We start from the raw sequence: 24396 nt of genomic DNA on the forward strand, positions 1-24396 counted from the left end.
TGTTGTTGTGAAGAGACTGCTGGTATTGGTCGTTTGGGCTGTACGCCAAAAGCAAGTGGAAAGTTCCACTTGTAATGTTTCTCATCAGTGAGCTGCTTTCAACTATAATCTTAGACTAGAAGGCGAAGGGTTTGACAAGAAAGAAGACATCAACACTCACGGATATTGTAATTATTTTAAACTCCAAAGGTCAGACAAATAAAACAGATGCAAGATTATTCATGCAGCGTTTTAAGATTATGAGGTGAGCGAATATGATATTCATTGTGATTATGACACCAACGATAAACCGAATACAATAATACTGTGATTCACGGATAGGTGGTCCAATTTTGGCCTTTATCTTTACCTTTGGGTGTCCAGACACTCTGCGCTTCTACCCCGCACTGATCTGTGTATCAAGATGACCTCACTGCAATTACCATGGAGATGGATGACACAGGAAAATAAACAAATAAAAAACAATAAACAAGCAACATAAAGGACAGAACGGGTATGTTAGAAGAGGAAGGGTAACAACTTTCAAAGCCAGAACAGTAAGAACACAATACAAGTTTCACAAGATGCCATACGAGTAATTTATATCCAACCAAACCCTCTGATGACGTTCTATTCAATGGCTTTCATGAAGCACTTTGAGGAACATGGATCGGCTCTAACCCACCTTATGTGAAAATGGTGCTATAGGGACGATTCACATTTCGCGTCTAAAACCGCACCGGGTCGCTTTCTCTAGTCAAATGACTCGCGGTGCGCGTGCAGCACTCTGAAAAGTTGAACTATTTTCATCTCGATGTGGCGCCGAAATGTGAAATGTAAATCGCCCCTTAGGAAGGTTCGCAAGTCACAAAAGCATCAGTTTTTACCCTCAGTATGAATGACAGATGAGAAGTAATAATGTAATGGAAGCAAAAGATCACTTTTAATTTGACATGTACACACATTTCTCACAATTTACCTGTCATCTACATAATCCCTCTCCTGCACACGGGCACGATCATGGTAGCGTGTTGGGGATCGTGATCTACGGCTGTGCTGGACCTCATCCAGACTCCTTACAGAGAGAGAAAGAGAGAGAAGTTATAATGCAATACTGAAATATTAATTCTTTCCATAGTAATGGATAAATAACTCAAATTAAAAAAAGAAAGTAGAGAGATGCATGGAAGAGATGAATCAATTTAGAAGCATTATTCAAAGCTGAAAGGTTTTTATTATGCATTTTCAAATATGATCAGAAAAGGATAAATAAACTTAAACTGATTGTTCACCCAAAAATTTAAATTCTGTCATCATCATCGTCATTTGTCATGACTTTCTTTTTTCCCGCAGAACACAAAAGAAGATGTTTTGAAGACAGAAAGTCATACGGTTTGAAATACCAAGAGGGTGAGTAAACGATGACAGAATTTTCATTTTTCGGTGAACTATCACTTTAAAGTAATGAACTTCACATTTATGTTAAAATACACAGCAAAAGTACTATATAGTATGTAATGGTATAGTTTCTGCACTCTTAACAGTGGTAGATGTCATACCTCTGTGCGGGGACGTTGGGTGGGCGGGACCGTGCCCTGCTCTCTTCCTCTCTGTGTGGGGACACTGACCGCGAGCGATACTGGGTCGGTCTCTGCTCCTCAGGAACCTCTAACGTTGTTGCCCGATCCCTCTCTCTGTCTCTGTCTCTCTCTCTTGATCGGTTCTCCATAGCTGTGATTACACACACACAAAAACGTAACAAATGTCATTTGTCAGCTTTCCTGTGGCTCAGTGGTTAGAGCATGGCGTTAGCAACGCCAAGGTCATGGGTTCGATCCCAGGGGATTGCACATAGTCAGAAACAAATGTATAGTACAATGCTATATAAGTCGCTTTGGATAAAAGCGTCTGCCAAATGCATAAATGTAATGATAAATGTAAATTTGGCTTGCCATATTACATTCCCCATGTTAGAACCCATCCAAAATGAAAAGGATAGACACAAGTTGTTAGATCATGTCTAACAAAACATGCCAGACAACTAAAATACCTTGTTCATTCTCCTTTTTGGTTGAAAATCACATAATAGAATAAAGAAAAGCCTCTTTTTGATCCCTGCAGCTCAACTCAGTCTCACAAGGCTTGAGATCACACATCTGTAAGTTTTCCCGAATTTCCCACCATTAAATCTCTTCATGACTATTGAAAGAACATGAGGGTGTATATATGATGATTGAAATATATGCTTTGGCTCTCAGGCGACTTTTGTTCTTGCACAGCAATATAATATAAAGTTTTGATTGTTCATGTAATGTTTTCTATAATAAATATGTTCTGTATTTTTACAAGACAGATGTTACAATAATGTCGTACAAAGATTATACATTTAGTTCTTATTTGATTTAGTCAATAATTGTGGTTCTTATCATAATTGTGGTTAAAACAGCAGTTTTTCCAATAAAAACGAATACATTCCATGCTAAAATATTGGTGTCTCCTTTTTGTTGAATTGTTTGTGTTTTTCTTTATTTGTAAGTTGATTAAAAGTATATATCAAATGTAAATGATGTGATTGTGGTGATGGGGGGGCAGTACAGTGGTGTCCAAAACCAAAATGAGACTATATATGTATATGACTATGTATGGGTTGGAGAATGAAGTCAAGGTAAACACAAACACGTCATGTTCTACCTTCTACCATGCATAGAGAAAATAAAGTGTGTAGCACAAAAAGGAAGCAGTCCTTTTATGCATATACTTTCCTGCTTTTGTCATATTCCCCATGCAAATGTGTTATACTGTGTGTCAAGTCTACTCTACTATACTACAGAGACAAGCACTGGAGACAGAATACTGAAAATAGTCAATGTCCCTATGTAAAAATATTTGTATTTTCATATGCCACGTAACAGTGACTTAAACAGTCCATCAGCACATGGGATGAATGAATATTCCAGATGCATAATGACTGGTGCATTGTCTCCAGGACAACAGCGGTGACTTCCAAAGGATCAGAAAGCCAGCTATTGGTTGCTTCTCTCTTTTGAAGAATTCTACAGCACAAAGCACAGAGAAGTGCCGAGGTTGCCAGTGCCTCGGCCCCTCTCACCCACCTGTGGCGCCTACACCAATAGCATCATCATAATCTGTTTCTGTAATACGCTGAGAGCCTGCACAGACAGATACACACAAGGATAGATGGACAGATAGAGAGACAAACAGACAGAGATACAGACGTGAACCACTGCACACACAAAACAGTCCACGGTTAGAAAAGCAACCACGTATAAAGGCATACAGAAATAACTTGTTGCTTGTTGTGGACGTACCCATGGGCTACACTCCTACACACTGACTGAAAAGCAACATTGTTCAAAAACATACCTCCGCACAAACATATAGGCAAAACAGACATGAATATTACAATATAATAATATTACAAGGCAGTGCTGAGCTGCTGATCATACTGTAGTTGATGTTATTAAAAGAAAACTAATGTGATTGGACACATTCCAAGACCTACAGCTTATGCTACTTTAATGCTGAAAATTACCACAGTAAATTTCCGCTACAATGACGCTTCCGCTTCATTTTTGTATAAATTGGGTCTAAAAACAGCACAATATGCACGTAAACAGTGGTGTGTGTGGACACAATTCATTCTTAGTGAATTCTCAACTTTCTGACCACCTTTAACACCCTTCACTTACGCTGAAGCTTTTTGGTGGGCGTGTCCGTGTGGGTGTGTCGGCGGGGCAGGTATGGCGAGGGGCGTGGCAGAGGAATGGAAGAGACATCATGGGTCTGCAGCTTGTACCAGTGAGGTTTATCATCCAGTAGGGCAGTCTCCAGCTCGATCAAGATCTACATTCACAGACAGTAAAAAATGTTAAGTCAGGAAGCGTCAGAAATGATCATTGCATCAAACTGAAATATTTGAGGGAGAAATTAGTTTTTTTGACCATATTTCTTATTATACAGAGTCACCCATTTATGATGATAATTTCAAGTAAAGTAATTTTCATTTTTCAAAGAAATGTAAAAACAAAGCTGCGAGTAATACACAAGATATAACTCAATAGACACAATGCAATGCTTACATATATTTGAAATATCAATTATAGAGCTCAATTTATGGTGTGAGGAAATGTAAAATGGTAACACATGCTACACACTTCTCCTAGAAAGTCGCTCTCCTCCTCCAGAATTTTGGGTTGGTCCCACACAGTGATCTCCAACATGTGCTCCCTGAAATCTCGCCTGTGCACGTGAGAATACACAAACGTCTGGTTCCACTTGGGCTCCAGACTTTTCTTCACTGTTTTTGTCCGTCTTTTGCTTTTATCACTAATTAAAAAACATTATGAACAACAACATTTGTTGTAGAAGGCATAGTGATACAATGACATTGTTGGGTAATATTAAACCGTGAATTAAAGGAGTCATATTGCACGGCTAAAACGAATATTATTGTTTGTTTTAGATGTAACGCAATGTGTATACACCATTTACAGTTTAAAAAACGTTGTATTTTCCACATACCGTGCATGTTTGTATCTCCTCTTTGCCCCGCCTCTCTGAAACGCGCTGATTTTTTACAAAGCTCATCGCTCTGAAAAGCGAGGTGTGCTATGATTGGCCAGTTCACCAGTGCGTAGTGATTGGTCAAATACTGCAAGCATTTCACGGAAATGTAACGCCTCTTACCATATTCGGAACATCAGATTCCAAAGCAATTGTACTGATAGACGATACAATGAGATTTACAATTACGTCCACCGTATCTACATGTAGATCTGGGCGGTCTTAGTCAAATCATGTTACGAAGTTACGTTGATTCACCGGGGTGTGGTTACACGAGGCGTTTCAGGCAAGTCTGGTTGAGCATTCGCTTTTAGATAGAATGCATCTTTTGTTCCCACACTTTCATTTGTGCAATTTTACGTGTATAATACATGCATGGGCAACTTATAACACACCAAAAACACAGAAAAACACGTACTTCCGCCATATGACCCCTTTAAAACCAAGTAAAGGTCCAGTGTATGAAATTTAGCAGCATCTAGTGGTGAGGTTGTGAAATGCAACCAACGGCTCACTCCACCCCTCCTGCCTCCTTTTCGAAGCACGACGGTGGTTGACACAGGACTAAGATGTCGTCACGTTTTGGCTTAGTGAAGGAGATAACATATTTACGAAAATACACTCTGTAGAGCAGTTTGTCCGTTTAGGGCTACTGTAGAAACAACATGGAGAATTCCATGTAAGGGGACCCGCGGTGTATGTAGATAGAAATAGTTCATTCTAAGGTAATAAAAACATAACGCTTCATTATGTAAGGTATTTATACACCTCTTAAGACATAGTTATGTATATTATATTGCATTTCTGCTAATAGATCCTCCAAAAAATTACACACTGTACCGTAAACCTTACCGTAACCGTAACCTATCGTCCATTTATAATTATCATGGACTTTTTTGTAAAGTCTGAATACCTTCTATCCGGCAGGAAGTACATTTTAACGTAGGGGTTTCTGGGACGTCCATCCTGTCTGGGCTGCAGGTCTATGGCATGTAGTACGTTCACTATCAGCTGATGGCCTACCTTATCATACCACATTTTCACCTAGAAGACACAAATAAACAGATAACCTATAAACAGCCCGTGGAAAACAAACAGTTGAATCAACCTGAAGATGTGATTGCTTTTGTGTAGCTATACTGACCGATAGCTGTCCAGGCAGTAGCTGAGGGGCATCTCTAAGACCACTTGGACTGGATGGGGACAGGACAGATATAGAAGGTCTTTCCATCTTCTGTGACTCAAAGGAACTTGAACCTGCTACAGAAAGACAATGCAAACATCACATATTATTAAAATAATGTTTACATGCAGAAAATGAAAAAAAAAGGAACAACTGAACCAAACATGAAAATTCCGTGATCAGGCTGAATATTTGTTCCCATTTTCTGACTACACCAATATAAACATGATGTTTGATTCAATACATACTAGATTCTAATGGAGGATGTGATGTTTCTGGTATTCGTGGAATATCACTGCAAGAAAAAAAAGAATATCCATACATCAGTTGTCAACATTATGATATTCACACATGACACACAAGCAAAAACTAGTCAAACTTTGTGGATTATATAGAGAAGACAGTTGGGAGGTGTGTACAGTACATCACAAGCTTCACTTTCTAAGGGCTTAAGGGACAGCTGACAAATGTGAATGAGAAGAGAATTCAGGGATGAGGCCCTAAAACCACTTCTTAGACTTTGTTTTACTTACTGGTAAGATTTATACACCCTTCGCAAGAGTTTGGAGAGAAATCAATGAATATATCTTTTTAAAGAGGCAGGAGAACAGAGCCAGAGAGATAATGGCTTACAGTGAAAACTAAACACAATACAAACATCTATTTCACAGCTACAGCATTGCCTCTAGTCTTCTCTCTAGTTTAGTGAATGGACATCATTCTGACTGAGATCAAGCTCTGTTCTTGAAAAACCCTTGAGCTTACTTGCTGTTTCAGTGAGGCCTGTTATTTCTAGGGGAGTCGGAAACCTTACTCTACTGTATAAGTTTGGGTGAGCAGGTAAGTGTTGGAAAACTTACCCAATTGGCCTTGAAACTATTAATTCGACTTGTGATTCTGTTTGGGAATCCAGAATGATATTGTAAACTTCTTTCTTGGTCAATCCTGGTAATGTTTTACCATTCCATTGAAGCACCTCATCACCTACAAACAGAAAGAATGTGTTGTGAGGGGTGGAAAATAATTCATACATCATTATTATAAATAAATTGAGGATCACCTTCCTTATGAATAATAATAAGTGATATTGTAAAACAATTGCTCTGTGGTTCCAAAAGTGTACAACAGTGGGTCTCACCAGAACGTAGATGTCCAACCACATCAGCTAGACTTCCTTTTTTGACTTTGGTGATGAAGGCCCCAAGTCTCCCAGTTTCTGTAACCTTTCCTCCCACCACCTGCACCAACACAAATAAAGTAAAGAAGGGTAAAGTCTACAAGTTTTTATACACTATACAATATATGCAGTCACATATTGTCTAATTTCTTGAATACACATGTTAAGCTGTTCAGGTCAAATTCAGTTCCCTTTCTGTCGGTCTCTCGACGTTGTGTCGAACCGACAGATGGGGTTCGTCCCTGAGAACCAATCACTTCCGACTACTTAGAAAAGGCCAATGAAAATTGCCGAATGAAATTTGCATGCTGGACTCTGCCCCCGGAAAACCGGGTATAAAAGGGAGACGGCGTGCTTCATTCATTCACCTTTTGTTCTTTGGAGCCATCGCTTATGAAGATCAACTCTCGCTACTACTTAGCAACTCCAGATTGCCGGTTCTACGACGTGGTGCAGCGGACGGTCCCTTCCTGCGGCGACTTCCCCTGGGCATCTCGGCGGTTCCAGAGGTGTTCGAGCTAGCAGACGGTGCCACACTGTCTGCATTCTAAAAGAGCAAATTTCTCCAGCGTGGCATGTCCCGCTGTTCTCGTGGGTGCAACACACTCATCGAGGAGGGGGACGGACATGAGGTCTGCTTCCAGTACGCTGGGGCAGCCCTTGTGGATACGTCCTGCCTGCACTGCGGGCGGTTGACGATTCAGACGTTGCGTCACGGGTGGCTGTGTTCCCACGGGGCTCAGCCACCACCTTGTCTGCTTCCCGTTCCGTGACGGCAGGACTACGGCCCTGCCGCCCGCTACGACGAGCAGCGAGGGTGATAGGAGGATTACTGTGAGCGCTAATCCGTCAGCCACCGGCTCGCGGACCATTCGCACCTCGCCTTGCTCGTCTAACCGTTCCCCATGAGACGGTCCCACCGTCTCGTTCCTCAACCACGTATTCGGAAACGGTGCGTGATGATGAGAGGTCCGTTGCAGCATCAGAGGGTGACTTACTGGAGAGACTTACTGGTCCAGGAGAGACACCTCTGGCCAAACCTTGCACAGATGGGTAATGCGAGAAAGTCTGCTTTCTCGACGCACCCATCTCGCAAGGGGGGGCTGATTGGTGATACTGCCGAGCCACAGTTCTCGACAGTAAAAGGAGCAGACAGAGGATATCAAGCATATCCTCCCCCGCCGCGACTCGGCCGCCCCCTGGCCGTTGAGATCCCTCTGCTTCCCAGCAGCCCTGGTCCTCTGGAGACCACCACCCCATCAGCAGCCGCGGCGGAAGCCATAGCGGCCCTCATGGGAAGACCCCAGGGAGATCGAGAACACCTTTTGGCCCTGACCCCAGCCATTCCGTTGCTGGTTGGTCGATCCGGGACGGTTCCTGCCCCGTCCCAACTACCCACTTCTAAAGGTTTTTCTCTCTCTCTCTGGGTGTTTATCACAGCCGCTCTCACCCTCTACATGACGGTGTTCGGCAACTCGACGTTGCGTCATGGCGAGACCCAATGTCGAGTATAATCAGCAGCCTAAGCACTCTCAATCGACGGTGCGTTGTGCAACATCATCGTCTGGATATTATCACAGCCGCTCTCACCCTCTACACTACGGTGTTCGGCTACTCGACGTTGTGGCGAGACCCAATGTCGAGGATAATCATCAGCCTAAGCACTCTCAATTGACGGTGCGTTGTGCTACATCATCGCCAGGCAGGAAAAACTGTAGAGCCGATCTCCTTTCCGGGGGCCCCCCAACGATGAGGGATCCGCACTGCCAGCCATTGAACCACCCCCGGGAGGTCGATGAAGCAGAACGTACCCCTAGCCTACCTGTCTCGGTCCCTGGGAGCCTGACAAGAGCTCCCCAAACCGCCACGGTGACTATGGGATACGATTCGTCTCGGCTATGCGGTCACTCCCAAGATGCCCGCCCAAGTTCGGGGCATCCTCACAGTCAGAGGCAAGGATGCTCCCGTGCTTCGGGACGAGGTCGCCACCCCTCTGGAGAGGAAGGATTACAGCTCCATTACAGCGCGGCAGAGCGCGCTCAGTCAGTGTTGAACTGCCTGGAACAATTCAAGCAGTCAGCGGTCCCCCTGAAACAATTTCAGAGGCTCCTGGGCACATGGCATCCTCGACGGTGGTGTTACCCCTCGAGTTGATGCACATGCGACCGCTCTAACACTGGCCACAGAGTCGAGTTCCCTGGAGAGCGTGGCACACCGGCAGCAGGCGGATGGTGATTACGCCCCTCCGCCGACGCACCCTAACCCCTTGGTCTTCTATGACCTTTTCTACGGACGGGGGGAGCCGTATGCAATGGGCACGCAATGTCGGGGGTGGACGGGCCCCCGCCTGCGCGGGCATATCAATTGCCTAGAGTTGTTGGATATGCGACCTGCACTGGAGGGGCTACTACCTCTCATGCAGGACAAGCACTTGCTGGCCCGGTCGGACAGCACAACTGCCATAGCGTATCAACCGCCAGGGTGGCGTTCGTTCACGGCAGCTAACACGACTCGCCCGACGCCTCCTCCTGTGGAGTCCGCAGGTGATCAGTTCCCTGCGAGCCACACGTATCCCAGGCGACCTGAACCAGACAGCCGATGTGCTCTCTCGTCAGTTGACGCCTCGCGGAGAGTGGCAACTCCACCCCCCGCGCAGTCCAGCTCATTGGATACAGTTCGGGGGGGCTCAGGTAGACCCCTTCGCCTCCCTGGACACCACCCATTGCCCGCTAAAGTCTCCCTGTCCGAGGCCCCCTCGGCACGGATGCTCTAGCGCACAGCTGGCCGTGGGACAAGCGGAAGTACGCCTTCCCCCCAGTGAGCCTCATTGCACAGACCCTGTGCAAGGTCAGGGAAGAGGAGCATCAAGTGTACTAGTTGCGCCATACTGGCCCAACTGGACTTGGTTCTCGGAGCTAATGCTCTTGACGACAGCTCCCCCCGGCCGATTCCCCTGACGAAGGACCTGCTTTCCCAGGGGAAGGGCACGTTATTGCATCCCAGGCCAGACCTCTGGAACCCCCATGTCTGGCCCCTGGATGGGACGAGGAGATCCTGAGTGGCCTACCCCCTGCGGCGGTTAAGACCACCACTCAGGCTAGGGCCCTGGTCACTAGGCGACTATACGCCTATAAGTGGTGCCTCTTCTCATCCTGGTGCTCTTCTCGAAGAGAAGTCCCGCGGAGTTGCTCGATCGGGAACGTGCTTTCCTTCCTGAGACTCGAGAGTAATCTCTCCCCTTCCACACTGAACGTGTATGTAGCCGCTATTGCCGCTCATCACGACCCAGTTGCTGGTAGTCTCTAGGACAGCACAACCTGATCATTTGGTTCCTAAGGGGCGCGGGAAGGCTACCAACTCACACACGCTCAGTACCCTCTTACGACCTTGATGTGGTCCTGGAGCCCCTCGGAGATGCCGCTCTTTCTCACTTCACGATGAAGACGGCTCTCGGGAGGACGCTCAAGCGGGTAGCGGAACTACAAGCATTCTCTGAGTCCACAGATTGCCTAGAACTCGGGCCCGGTCATTCTCACGCTATCTTGAGACCCCGGCCCGGCTCAAACAGAGATTGGCGCACTGGATCATGGACGCCATCACTATGGCGTACCTGTCCTAAGATCGCCCGCGCCCACTGGGTGAGAGCTCTCTCCACACGGAGTATAGCCTCCTCGTGGGCACTGGCTCGAGGCGCCTCTCTGGCAGACATCTGCAGAGCTTCGGGTTGGGCTACAGCCATCACCTTCGCGAGGTCCTACAGCCTCCGCGTAAAACCGGTCAGCTCAAGTCTTGCGGGCATCAGGCAAGACCGGCGGCCGGTAGGGTGTACGCCTATGACAGTACCTTCCCCCCCTTTCTTCTAGGGGGGTTGGTGTACTAAACTAGCCTCCCTTCTTCCCCCACTGGGTGAAGAACAGGCACTCCATCCATCACTAAGCAAGCACCTCCTGCGGGCGGGCTGGGCAGAGCAGCCCTGCCCCTTAGGCAGGGTATCACCTGAGTTTTTCGCAACATAGCTCTAACCAGACGTAGTACTACCAGACGTTGCAACCCCCCCAGCAGGGCGGTTCCGTCTGATCTATCCTCATGCTGGTTCCCACCTTGGAAACCCATGACCGTCCCTAGGTGGACCTCCATCTCGCGGTTAACTCCTTCAGTCCGCACATTCTTCCCACGAGCTCTCCCCTACGGTGAGACCATTTTGGTATCTCCACTAGACTCCTCCCTGCGGTAGGAAGTGGTCTCTGTAGCGCATCCCCCACTTGAGGAAGTAGCGCTTACCCAGTGGCCTTACGGTACAAGGAAGCTTCTAGCTGTTAGAGAAACAAGGCCGCCGCCTGTGAGGCCGAAGGCAGGGGCCTTCCCACCTTTCAAGAAAGCTCTGGGACCCCCTACCTACCCACTGGTAGGTTACAATTTCGCGGTAGCGCTCACGGCTGACACGCCCAGGCCAGTCACCGTCGCTTCGCTAGAGATTGTGACAGGGCACAGTGTTATGGCGTTTTCCATAGGAACCCCATCTGTCGGTTCGACACAACGTCGAGAGACCGACAGAAAGGGAACGTCTCGGTTACGGATGTAACCTCAGTTTCCTGATGGAGGGAACGAGACGTTGTGTCCTCCTTGCCACAACACGTGCTGTCCACTGCAGCAGTCGTGAGAGGTCTCAGGCTCCTCAGAACAAAGGTGAATGAATGAAGCACGCCGTCTCCCTTTTATACCCGGTTTTCCGGGGGCGGAGTCCGGCATGCAAATTTCATTCGCCAATTTTCATTGGCCTTTTCTAAGTAGTCGGAAGTGATTGGTTCTCAGGGACGAACCCCATCTGTCGGTTCGACACAACGTCTCGTTCCCTCCATCAGGGAACCGAGGTTACATCCGTAACCGAGACGGTTTCTACACATATTCCTCTCAAACCAGTGAATTAATATATATATATATATAATATATATATATATATATGTATATATTTATATAAATATATAAACTATTACTATAGTGTATATATATATATTAATATATATATATATATATATATAATACACCTATAGTTTATTAAAAAATATTAAGTAAGTTGTTTCAACTTAAAAATTAAGTTACCTGGCTGCCTTAAAAGTTTGAGTAAATTCAAGTAAAAATACTAGTTATTACATGAATTTGATGCAAAATTGTTAGCTAATATTTTTAAGTTGAATTAACTATAAATTTTAAGGAAGCCATGTAACTTAATTTTTTAAGTTTAAAAAACAAATCATTTTACAGTGTATAAAGTATTAATATGCCACATTTGTACATGGGTCACTATTGCATCTCATTGCATTACACATTCTTCCTAACCACCTTATCTTTAATATAGCTATTTCACTTATTGTTAATTTAATTGCTTCTGCATGTGGAATATAAAACATCTATTTCCAGCATACAAAAATACAATAAAATATATATTTTATGTATTAATTTGAAGGTAATGGTAAACAATTTTTGATTCGCGGAATTGGTGCATGAAGTTCCCGATACGGTGTAGCCAGTGGCCTCACATCACTTTAGAGAAGTAACGTTGAGTTTGATGTATGTGTGTGGCTCTCCCCTCACCTTTAGCCCCAGCATAGCCCCAGCCTCTTTTGGCATGGCCGTCCTCTTACTCAACGTGATTCGGCCAATTAAATGATCACCTTCCTTGGAGGGCTGCCATGTAACCGGATGCTGAAGAGAACAAGCCGGAGATTAATCACATCGGAGAAAGAACCATCCCATTACATCTAACCCTTACCTCACCTTCACACACACGCAAAACAAATACATTTCGATCAAGCTCAAAATCACTTTCTCAGATCTAAACCTTTAATCTCATGAGTAATCTTTGTCACTTAAAAGTCCAGATTTCCCAGTCGTATTAGGAATAATTAATCAGTGCATGTTTTAGTTTGTGTTTTTGTAATAAAAATAAAATAATGTACACTATATTGAAATAAAATAGAATGCAAACAGCAATGGAAAAACACTTACATGCCAGTGGGTGGGGTCCAGTGGACAGCACTCCCAGTCACCTAAAACACACACACACACAAATGTTCTTATACAGTATGCCGACCGAGCTGCCACCTTACAATACCCAGAGTATCCTGCTAAACACACTCCAAATCTGCTTTGTTTACATTCACACAACTCAGCTTATTGAATATTTGGGCTCCAGAGGGGCACCTGCAGCCAAGATCTCACTCTAAAATATGTTGTGCTCCGTCCCATCTGCAGAGCAGCAGAGAGGACGGGGATGGATGTGGCCTCTATGTCTGTCAATGTGTGTTTGCACTGTGCTTAAGAGCTACATTTAGTCCCTGGACAGACGAAGAGATGATGACACACACAGCTTGAGCATACACACACACACACACACACACACATGGGCAGTCTCAATGCTTTCCATGACGTTGGCCTTCAATTTACTGTTGGCATGTTATATGGATGAGTGCCTTGTGCATACAGGTTTCCGGGGTTCCATCCAGTTCTTTCTAAGAACCTGGAGTGTCTGGAGTTATAAAATAAGCATGATGCACAGAAAGCATGATGAAATTTTAACCTTAAGACTATTTATATACAGTACGTTCGAAACAATGTGTGGAATGTGATAAAAGGCACAGATGAATGTAAATGAAAATAGTATGAATAATTAGTAATGCATGCATACATGCTGGGAAATATAACTTTTTCCTTGTGTCCTCTTGTGGCGTTGTGAAGCACCTGCACTTACAACTAACACTTACCTGGAAGAACAGAAAGACCTCAATAGCTTATTTACAAGTATGCCAAAGAACCTACATAAGCTACATCTTTTTTCAACTTTTAACTCTCTAACCTAGTTCGGGGTTGTCCCATAAAACGTTACTCTAAATAAAAACCTACACTCTAAAATTCAACAAAACGTAACTATCACTCCTGGAAGTTCTAATTATACGAAGTCACCCTGAAGAAACACATCTAATGCACATATGAGAAACATGTGCAAATCATAAAAAGCCACTGGTCTGCATACATCAATATTAAGTAGGTGTCTCAAGGTATAAATGTTTAATATAGTGCCCGTTGTGTTATGGACTGGCCTCATGGGAGGGCTATTATTCTTTAGACTTTTACTGAAGTGTCTTAACACTACATCATTCCATGACCTATACTGTAAATATAGAGGCGGCTCAACTATAATACTCAATATATAATAAAGCTATAACATGAAGTTAGTCTACTTAACACATTTTATACTATAATGAATTAAAACTATAAAATATAATGTCATTTGTAATGTACTCTGAATTCTAGTTGCGTAAAATTATGTTTAAAAATTATCAATTGTTTAGTCTGAACAAATAAATGCATAAACAGACAATGTTTCCTAATTTCTTTGTACTTGGTGTTTTTGTTCTAGATAACCACACATCTCCATCAAGTACACCATCATCAACACCAACCCACATATGTGCTTTTATCATTTCCTATAATGTTAGGATTATCTTTCATATTATTAACCGGTCAGTAATACAATGAATCACTTACTGGTAATATGTCCTTTAGAAAGAAGATTCAGGTGAGATTGTTGAAGCTGATCAGCTGCTGTTCCTCTGATAAGAGTGAGCTTGTGTACTGCTTACGCTCCTCCTAATCTCCTTTCCTCTCTTCAGTCTCTCATTCCTTCTCTCTAACTCTGTCTCTCCTGTTCACCCTAAAATGTTTACATTTCACCCCTGGCTTGTGTTAATACACTGACCTTTTAAGTCTGTCTTCAATCACTTTGCCAAGCTAACAGCTTAGTGCCACACAAACACATAAACCAAGCTTCTTACCGGTTTGGTCAACCAGTCAAGAATAATTCATACTTCGTAAATATATGGATATACTGCATATTTATATGAATATGTATATGATAACAATTTTGGTTTCGCCCGACCTTTTTATAGTTTTTATTCTGAGTATTCATTTTCATGTAGCATCAATGTTTTAGTGTACATTTAGCTCAAGTAAATTTTGAGCTCGTATCTGTCACGGTCCCACCGTCTTGTTTATGAAATTCTAGTCGTGTGGTGGGATCGGGGCAGAGTCCTTGGGTTTTATGTGGGAAGGCCATGAGATGTTTATGTTTTTACCTCTCATGTGTTTTTCCAGTGTCTCGTCTCTGTTCCCGCCATCTCGTTTCCTCGTTATGTTTCCCTGAGTGTTTGATGTTCTACACCTGCCCGTGTCGTTATCCCTCGTTTGTCTTTCCTATATGTACCCTCTTGTTTCTTTGTCCTGTGTTCGTGGATTCGTTGTGTATGCGTGTACTACGTTTACGTGTGTGTTCTTGTACCGTGGTCGTGCTCCCATGTTCTTGTCCAAGATCCTGTTGCTTGCATCGTCCGTCATTTGTGAGTTTTGTGCCCTGCCTAATTTACCCATCCGTTGTTTTGTAAGACGTTGTGTCGAGTTTATTTTGTTAGTCTTTTGCCCCCTCGTGGGAAGTGTTTTGTTTTGTATTCATCCTTTTTGTTCCTAAGTTCATAGTTCGTGTTTTGTTATAGTTTTCCCCATCGTGGGTGTTTTTGTTTGTTTAATAAAATCCTTGTTAACCCCTTCACCACCGCCTGCCTGCGCTTGGGTTCTCTCCACACCTCATCCTTGACAGTATCATTAATTACGATATATCGGTATATTGCAAATAAATAAAAACTGTACAAATTTTCATATATTTAAAAAAATATTTTTCAATTGTCACTGACAGAAAATTCTAGAAATTTCTGTAGCACAGGGAAGGTGGGATTAAGAGATGATGGGTGACTATGTCTGGAACTTGGTTTGTGAGGACAGTATTAGTCATAATAGACAAAAACGATCAAATGTACACTTCTGAAGTTTTGGACGACTCATTTTTAGTAACTGTTATGTTAAACTGCTGTTTTGAGCTCAGTGTTATGCCAGTACTTTGTAATTTTTATAAGAAGTTATGCAACCAATTGGCAACATCCATTTTTTATATTATTTGTTCATAAACACTACAAATATTATCTAATTCATTAGTATTTTTTTTTATTGACAATTATAACGAATTTCTTCTTTAAAAAAGACCTGTGAACAAACATGTAGATGAACTGCTCATTGTTATTATTTTTAACGTCATTTTTGTTCTGTACAGTTGTTTTTCTTTTTTAACCTTGTTTTGCTCTAATTTTGCTTTCAAATGTTGTAGTGTATTCTTGTTTGCATTGCATTAACGCCAGTTCAATACAATGAAATCATTTGTCTTTGTTTCACGAATCAACAATCATTTCACTTTATTGATAAAGGATAAAGATTTTTACCAAACACAGATGTGTAAAACCTCTACTGATGAGGTTTGTGTTGATGTAAACACATAGTCTATAGAGCATAAAGTAAGTGTGAGATATTCACCTGAGCCACCTCGCTCGCTTACGCTCTCAATCTCCACATCCTCACAGCTGGTGTACTCTGGCGTGGAACCGGCTTCTTCCTCTGAGCTGCTGACGGACATTTGCCTCTTGTTGCCGCCTCGTTTGCTCTTGTAGGGGCGGGGCGGGGGCGGTCGTAGAGACTCTGATTGGTCGGAGCTGAGTGAATCATTGCGCAGCATGCTCTCGGCTTTCTGCCGCTTCGATTTGCGCAACAGCGCAGCCGAGCCGGGGTCCAAGTGACTCGGCTGCAACTTTCTGTCCCATTCCTGGGGCTCCCTGAGCTCTGAGGGACCGGCAGGCATGGCAGGGCCCACCCGGAAGCCCGGAGCAGGCGGCTGAGGGGTGTGGTTCGTTTTAGAGGGAGGACCCTGCACGGCAGGTGTGCCCTGCATACCTATACCCCCCACGGTCCTCTCTGGCACGTAGGACTGTTGCTGGCTATCCAACGAGGCCTGCCGCCCATCCGCCCATTTTCGTGCACCCCTGTTCTCCTGCCCCATCTCCCCTGCTTCTCTTGCCTTAGGCTGAAGACGTCTTTCAGACTCCGCCGGTCGGAGCTTGGACGGGTGATTTAGAGCATTTGGGTCACTCCTGCATTTTTCCCTGGGTGTTCTATGTTCCCCTTCAGTTCTCCTGGGCTCAGCCCTTCCCTTGTCAGTATCACCGTGCTCCTGAGATCGAGCCTTTACCAGTCTCCGACTTTCCCTTCGGTTTTCTCCAGGATTCCCATCTTCGGAGACCTGGGATTGAAGTTTGGATAGGCCTCGCCGCCTTTCACCTCTTGGACCTGACTTGCCATTCTGGTCAGAGGTTGCTGGTGGCTTTTTTCTAAGAAACAATCAAATTCGCATTTATTACAGTAATGGTTACTTTATGATAATCATAGTTTTTTGCTATAGTAACAACATTTTTTTGGTTTTGGTTTAAACCATTAAACAAATTAATCTAAAAAATAAATTTCAGTTGTTTTTGGTCTATAAAGTTCACTTTAAAATCAATCTAAAAAAGCATTTCACTGTAATATTACTAATGCATTGTATTGAGTGAGAGAGGCTGAAGAGTACCTATCTTGTGGAGGCTCACTGCGCGAGCGTGATGTATCGGTTGCTCCAGTAGAGGGGCCTTTGCTGGGGTCAGTCAGGGCAGGACGTTGGGTGTCATGGGCAGTGGAAACGGAAGAGCCGAGAGGGTTCTGAGACCGAGAGCGCACCTTCTTCACCCCAGCGGGGTCTCCACACATGGCTGGTTCACTTACCGCTAACCCCAGCTCTGCAGGCTTGGGTCCTTGGCTGGAAAACCAGTCTCCTGATTTAGTGAGCATATCCTGTTGCCGACGGCACTGGTTACATACCCACATTACCTGCCCAGAAATAAATACAAATTACTATAGTCATACAAATTATAAATTACAAATTACTAGGTTTCTATAATACAATAACACCTTAAAGAAGCAGTTCACCGCAAAATAAAACTGAAAGTCATATATTCACCCTCACTTCCTTCCAAACTGGTATTACTTTTTTATACAAAAAATTATAATATAAAAAATTATAATATATTAAAAAAGATAAAAGATAATATAATGAATACCTGGTACTAATATAATTTATTAGTATTATTTTTTATATTTTAACAAATTCAATTCAATTCAATGACCTTCTTTTGTGTTCTGGATTCACACTTGATATCACTTGTCACACGATGGTGAGTAAAAGACAGATTTCTAATTTTTTTAAATAATCGTTTTAGTGACATCAGTCTGTACACTCTTAACAAAAAAGGTCCTTCGTGATGTCATACAAGAACCATTTTTGCCCGAACCTTTTACATCTGAAGAACCTTTCAGATTTGAAGAAGAATAAGGGTTACAAAAGGTTCTTTGTAGTGTCCAAAGGTTCTTTAGATTATAAAAAATACAGAAATTGTTCTTAAAAGAATCTTTGAGTAAATAGTTTTTAGTTCTATCAGTGTGAAGAACTTTGTAAAATAATAAAATAAGGGTAGCAAATAATGACAGAATGTTTCTTTTTCGTGGACTATCCCTAGACGTCCAAAATTGTCAGCTAAACTTCTCTTATTCATCCAGGAAGGAGGTATTCTTCATCATCAAAAATAAAACCCGAGGTGCTCTAAAACAAGCTAATCTCACAGAGATGCTGCAAGCCTGCGATACATGACTCAGGTCTGACAGACAAAACTGATAATGTAGGCAGGAGGAGGTGTGAACTTGAAAAAAACTGAAAAAAATAGACGAAATTGTGTAGACAGAAACAAAACTGTTGTGCTCACAGGGATTAATGCGGAAAACAATGCACATAAGATAATAATGCTAGCTGACAGATGGTCGGTGTTGTTGAAACAGAGGTTGTGACTCGAAATTGTAAGGGTCGTGGGTTGTAATCACATGCCCACAGCACGAACGCATTAACCGTGGTCACTGTGGGAAGATTTGCAGGAACTGTGGGGAAAAACATGGAGGGTCGTGCCCTGCTACATGCAAGCATTAGTGATGCTATCCTTCATAACCCTCCTCCACACCCACATCCACAGATAGCCTGCCTGCTGCCTTCTTCAGTAGGAGAATCAGGAGCGAGGAACACAAAAGACCTTGGCACATTCCAAATATTTTTTCCTTTTTTCCACTTTCCTCCTCCAGATTGCTTTTGATTAAAAGCTTGGGAGGTTGTGAGAGGAGAGAGAGTGAGTGAGGGAGAGACACGCATCAACACTTCTATATTTATCCAGGCAGCCGCCCAGCACCAATGGGGATATGTTAAAAAAATTCCCCAGCTCGCCGCATAACTGAGCAAAGACTACCGTACCGTTGATCCCGCAGATGCAAGGCCAAGCAAATGATCTTACACGCAAACACGCAAATATACACACACACGCACGTATAAGCTTACGTACACACACAGCCTTCTGGTGCTCATGCCCATGCCAGACAAACACACTCAGCGTTATAGTCGGAAAACGAAATGTTCACATGTACCACCTGCCACCAGAACTCCTGTCCTACTTTCCGTTTACTTCTCACTTTCATCTTTTCTCTTTCTGATCTAACCAATATATTTTGGATTATTTCCCCCATCCAAACTTTGAATAAGTAGTAAAACTTTTTCTTGAAGGGACATTAGTTCCAGTACACTAGAAAGGCTTCATTCCAAAACATTTCCTACAGATTTCTATTTTTGTAGAGAGGAAATTAACCTTGCTCAGTGGTGGATGAAAACGATCCAAACCAATAACTTGGGAGTTGGTGAGTCTTTTGGCAGATTCATTAAAATAACCATGGAGCTTAAGTGCGCACATGGATGATGCGGGTTCAGATCCGCCTTACGACATGACCTATCTGCCCTAATAAATTGCTCTTATGCTATTTTATGTTATAAATATTAATAATATATTATAAATAAATATTAAGGGGAAAATAAGAGACCATTCAAAATTTTCATTTAATCAGCATTTCTAGATGTATTGTGTCCATTCCAGTCCAGTGTCTGTTGAATTTCAACAAAATTAAACCTCAGGAGTGACAAAGTCATCCAACAGCAATGTGAAAGACTGACAGCATGACAAGACACATGAAAACTGTGATAAAAATTGAGGTTATCCCATATTTTTTTTTACTTTTCCTAAATATTTGTACAAATATTACTGTTAACTATAAGCTTTTTCCAGAAATAGGAGTGTAGCACTCAGCTCCTTTTACACAAATTAGCAAATTCATTCTGCAGAATTATCCAGACTTTTTCCTCAAAACCAGCATATGAAAAGCCAAAAAAGTCAGCAGATTTTATTTGTGGATGCGCATAACTAGATAAGGGGAGACAATTATGCATATCAAATGTTAGATTACAGACAGACAACAGAGGATTTTACAACTGGGTTTTTTGCCTCTATTTGAAACACCAGTGAAATGAGATTTGTCTCTATCAGTGATGCAAGAATTTTTTTTACTTTCATGTGGCGCAAAAAGAAAGACAGACTGCTGGCTGTTCACGTTGTAAGGATGACTGGTGCATATTCAGAGGTGGCATTGTTCTATATAGTACAGAGAGGGCGAGAGGGGCAGGTCACTTACAATGAAAAAGCATTATGTTGGGATTGAACACGGCTGGCTGAGATCCAAACTAATCGTAACTAAATCAACAGCAGAATCCCCAGCTGTCAGGCACAGACCTGACCCTCCTCACACGGATTACAACCCTCTGATACCAACCCCTATCCACAACCCACAACATTGTCCTACTGTCCAGTACTGTAGACAGAATGAGAGAGAGATTTTCAATCAGGTCACAGACGACAAGACATTATGAGGCTGCAGTTTTAATAAGTTTAAACAAACTGGTTGAGGAAATCTGACTGTGTTAACAGACAGTAATAGACTTCACAGGCTATTCCACTTTTTACAAAATGTGTTAATTTAACACTTTAAATTAAAAATGTTATCTCTGACAGAGATTTCTCCAAGAACTGCCCTTCCACTTGAAGGGCACTTATATGCAATTTGAAGTTGGATATTAAAAATGTCATAGGCCTATAGATGTTCAATGCAAGAATGTTTAAAGCAAAATGATTTAAAAACAACTGTGAATGAGGTGTTTTTATGGTGAATTAGCTCAGTTTAATGATTAATGGTCCAAGAAGAAGGTCAATATTTATAATGATAGCCAAACAATCGTCAAAAATAACACATTTTATAGTTATTATGTTTAAGTGTTTGTGATGGAATCTGCTGCTAACCTTGGACTTTCCTCTAATGTCTGGCAGAATCAGTTAAAGGATTTTTTTTAGCTTGCTATACAAAATTCATACAAAATACAAAAGAAATGTTTCTGGCACCCAGACCACCTCAACAGAAATAAGACAGCCCATTAAAGTAAGTACAACAACTAGAACACAAACAATGTGTGTGCCATTACCATATGTGTGGCAATAGATTATTTCAAATTTAGAACAAATTTGTGGAACATTGAAACGTTTTACATTGAAAAAAATCTGTTTTCTGCTGTGACAATAAAACAAGCTACTGTATAGCAGCCAAACCTCAATCCAGTACATGGGCTTCATGCATCTAAGCATCCCATGGGTTTGCGAGGGACATGTGACAGAAGCGGAAGTAAAGAGGTGCAGTATAGAGGGTCAGTCTCACCCCTTGCAGTATACTCATCAAACTCCTGCAGGCCCAATGATGGGCTCATTATCAAACTAATTAACATCTGCTAATGATCAGTAAAGGCCCTGTTGCCTGTGAGCCAGCGGAAGGATATATGGGCCCTGACAACATTACGCACTTTCCATCATCTCTCTAACGTATGTCTCGACTGATTTTAACTTCAGATCAAACAATAACTGCTGCTAGAGAAACAGATATGTCTCAATACCCTCAAAATAACAAATCCTGAAACAACTCCTGTATGTTTGCAACTTAACAACAACCCATCATCTCATTCTGCTTTCTGGCACCTAAGGTCCGTCATTCATCACCAACCTCCGTCCCTTCCTCCATCTCGTTGATTTCATTTCCATCACTCGGTGAGACGCGGACAGGCAGGGTCTTCCGCCCTGTGTCTGGTCCACGCAAACAGGGTGGATAAATGGAGTGCTTGAGCTCTGTGAGTGGAGGGAAGAAGGAGAACGCGGTTTACGCTTCCACCTCTGACAGCTTGATGAATTGGGGCGGCAACAGGCAGAGCTGGACCCATAATTCAGCATGTTATAAATCCTGGATAAGGATGAAAGACTGCCGCAAAAGACATTACTGTCCATTTTATCTAATGAGCTAGTACATCAGCACCCGGAGACGGTCACCCACCGGCCTTCTTGTGAAACGCTCATTCACCTGTCCGTCGTACACAGACTGTTCCAATTGTTAAATACCGGATCGATAGTGTAAATAATATATTACAGCTCCCTGCTGATGTTACAAAACCAACTCTCACCCTTCCGTCACCGAGGCATATATCTCTTGCTTGACAAGCCGTCGGCAGATCAATAGTGTGATAAGTTTAGCTCCACTCCCGCTCCAAACACTGGACCTTCTGTAAATTAAGCAGACTGACGAGATCTATGAATAAAGCGGCTTCACGCTTCCCATGGTGCCTCTGGCTATTTGTGTATATGTGCATCACATTATTTCTTCCAGAAGACCTAAGCTGATTCCCAAGTGTCTTCAAACCAGATCTGTGTGTTGCATTTTCACTACAAAAAGTCCTGTTAAGAAAGACAGACATCTCACAGAGAGACACGGGCCTAAAGTGCCAGTCAATGAAACATCCGGATGCAAAGGAAGAGCAGCAAGATCAATACTAATCATTTCACGTTGTCGCTTTGGTGGGGTGGGAGGTGGAATGACACATCACATATTTCTTCCCGTAACAGAAATTCTGGTGTAAAAAAATGCACAGTGCAAAAGCCCAGCACGGTTAACCGTAGTCTGAAATGGATCTTTGGAAAATAAACACAAACGGAGAACAAGAGATCGAAATGCAAGTGTAATGCCTAGGGAAAAGAATCTGACTTCAAAAACAGCAGAGAGAAACTTTGCTTGGTGAAAGAAGAGCAACACAGAAAACCAAGAAGCCTGATGATCGCTGGGATAATGAGCTCTGAATTGCATTTACAGGGATCTCTTTGCAGTGCTGAAATGTATGGCGCTGTTCTGATCAACCAATGAAGCTCCTGGGAGAATCAGAGAGTGCACATATATTACAGTGCTTCTGTTACAACCTGCACTGTATATTTACTATATTCTTAGGCCCTGATTTACTAAGCCCCCAAGCAAAGGACACTGATTTGTGTACGTATTATGGGTAAGCCTACTAAGAAAAAGTGTGCAAACAGTCAATAGTTTAAGCTGCTAATAGGTTAGACATGACAACCATAGATATGCAGCTAACTTGAGATTCTCATGTACCAGGGTTTGAAAGTATGATCATTTGCTCCATAAAAAATTTAAATCCGTTTCTAAATACTTTTTCTGGCTTTCCAGGAGAAATGTCTTTAACACAAGACAGATACTTATAGCAAATTGCAAAATAAGCCAATTGCATAATATTGCATAATATAATACAAGCTTATAATGCTCTCAGAGAATCGTGACTCTTGAAGTAAATCTTTTTTTTGTTTTACAAAGATAATTGACCCAAAAATCGAAATTCTGTCATTACATTTACATTTAGCAACTTTTATCCAAAGCGACTTACAGAGAGTTCAGGGAGCAATAAAGCGATATGTCATACAGGAGCAATAATACAATAGGTGCTAATACCAAGTTACTAGTTTCAACAAAAGCCAGAACAATATGCACTACTGCAGATTTCTGCAGTATTTATTCATTACTTTCTAACCCTGTTATTTAAACCCATAGAAATGTATCTTTTCTTCTCATAAAACACAAAAAGACATTTTTGTTTTTATTGAATTAATTATATGAAAAAGAACATATTGGACATTCAACAACACAAGTAGTTGTTCTTTTTGTGATCATGTGAGAAAAAAGTTCACAATGACATGAGAAATTTAGACTATTAATTTTCACATAAACCTGACAAACACAACAGTTCAACGAACAATGAATTAATAAATAACAGAACAATGAAACACAACATAGGGGAAAAAAATAATTATTAACTAATAAGCCCCAAAAACACACATAAGTGAGCTCTTTATAGACCGATCCGTTTGTCCTCGGGAGAAAAGCTCATTCTCAGATGAAGAGCTTGTAGATGTGAATATGAGAAGAGTGAGTAAAACAACAGTTTCCCATCAGGGTTCACACTTCAGTGACATTAAGAGAATAGAAAATGCTAACCACTTTGTCCTCCTTCTTCTCCAGCATCACAGGGCAGCACAGCAGGACACAGAAAAGTATGGTGGATGGGTAGTTGGTGAAGAAGAACACAAAGAGAGAGAGAGAGACTTATGAAATTATAATCAGATAAGAAAACATGAAGCCATTTAGATGCACATTGGAATATATGCAAAAAACACAAGGACAAATAACAGAAGTGCTCACACAGGTATTAACAGCAACA

General features: G+C 42.5%; 1 protein-coding gene across 5 annotated transcripts in view; it reads right to left on the reverse strand.

Annotated features, from left to right (window-relative positions):
• Positions 1-24396, reverse strand: part of rims1b (regulating synaptic membrane exocytosis 1b) — a 76044-nt gene that overhangs the window by 24962 nt on the left and 26686 nt on the right. For all 5 annotated transcript variants that reach the window (XM_057342815.1, XM_057342820.1, XM_057342817.1 and 2 more), the window contains exons 4-19: positions 24174-24188; positions 17422-17717; positions 16338-17185; positions 12930-12970; positions 12516-12626; positions 6885-6984; positions 6607-6730; positions 5995-6041; positions 5708-5823; positions 5477-5607; positions 4155-4326; positions 3690-3843; positions 3093-3149; positions 1539-1710; positions 959-1054; positions 350-412 (exon numbers count right to left, since the gene is read on the reverse strand). In XM_057342815.1, coding sequence (XP_057198798.1) covers positions 350-412; positions 959-1054; positions 1539-1710; positions 3093-3149; positions 3690-3843; positions 4155-4326; positions 5477-5607; positions 5708-5823; positions 5995-6041; positions 6607-6730; positions 6885-6984; positions 12516-12626; positions 12930-12970; positions 16338-17185; positions 17422-17717; positions 24174-24188 — 2543 coding nt within the window. The remainder of the gene's footprint in view (positions 1-349; positions 413-958; positions 1055-1538; positions 1711-3092; positions 3150-3689; positions 3844-4154; positions 4327-5476; positions 5608-5707; positions 5824-5994; positions 6042-6606; positions 6731-6884; positions 6985-12515; positions 12627-12929; positions 12971-16337; positions 17186-17421; positions 17718-24173; positions 24189-24396) is intronic.

Source organism: Triplophysa rosa, linkage group LG9, assembly GCF_024868665.1.
Source record: "Triplophysa rosa linkage group LG9, Trosa_1v2, whole genome shotgun sequence".
NCBI classification, from domain to species: Eukaryota; Metazoa; Chordata; class Actinopteri; order Cypriniformes; family Nemacheilidae; genus Triplophysa; species Triplophysa rosa.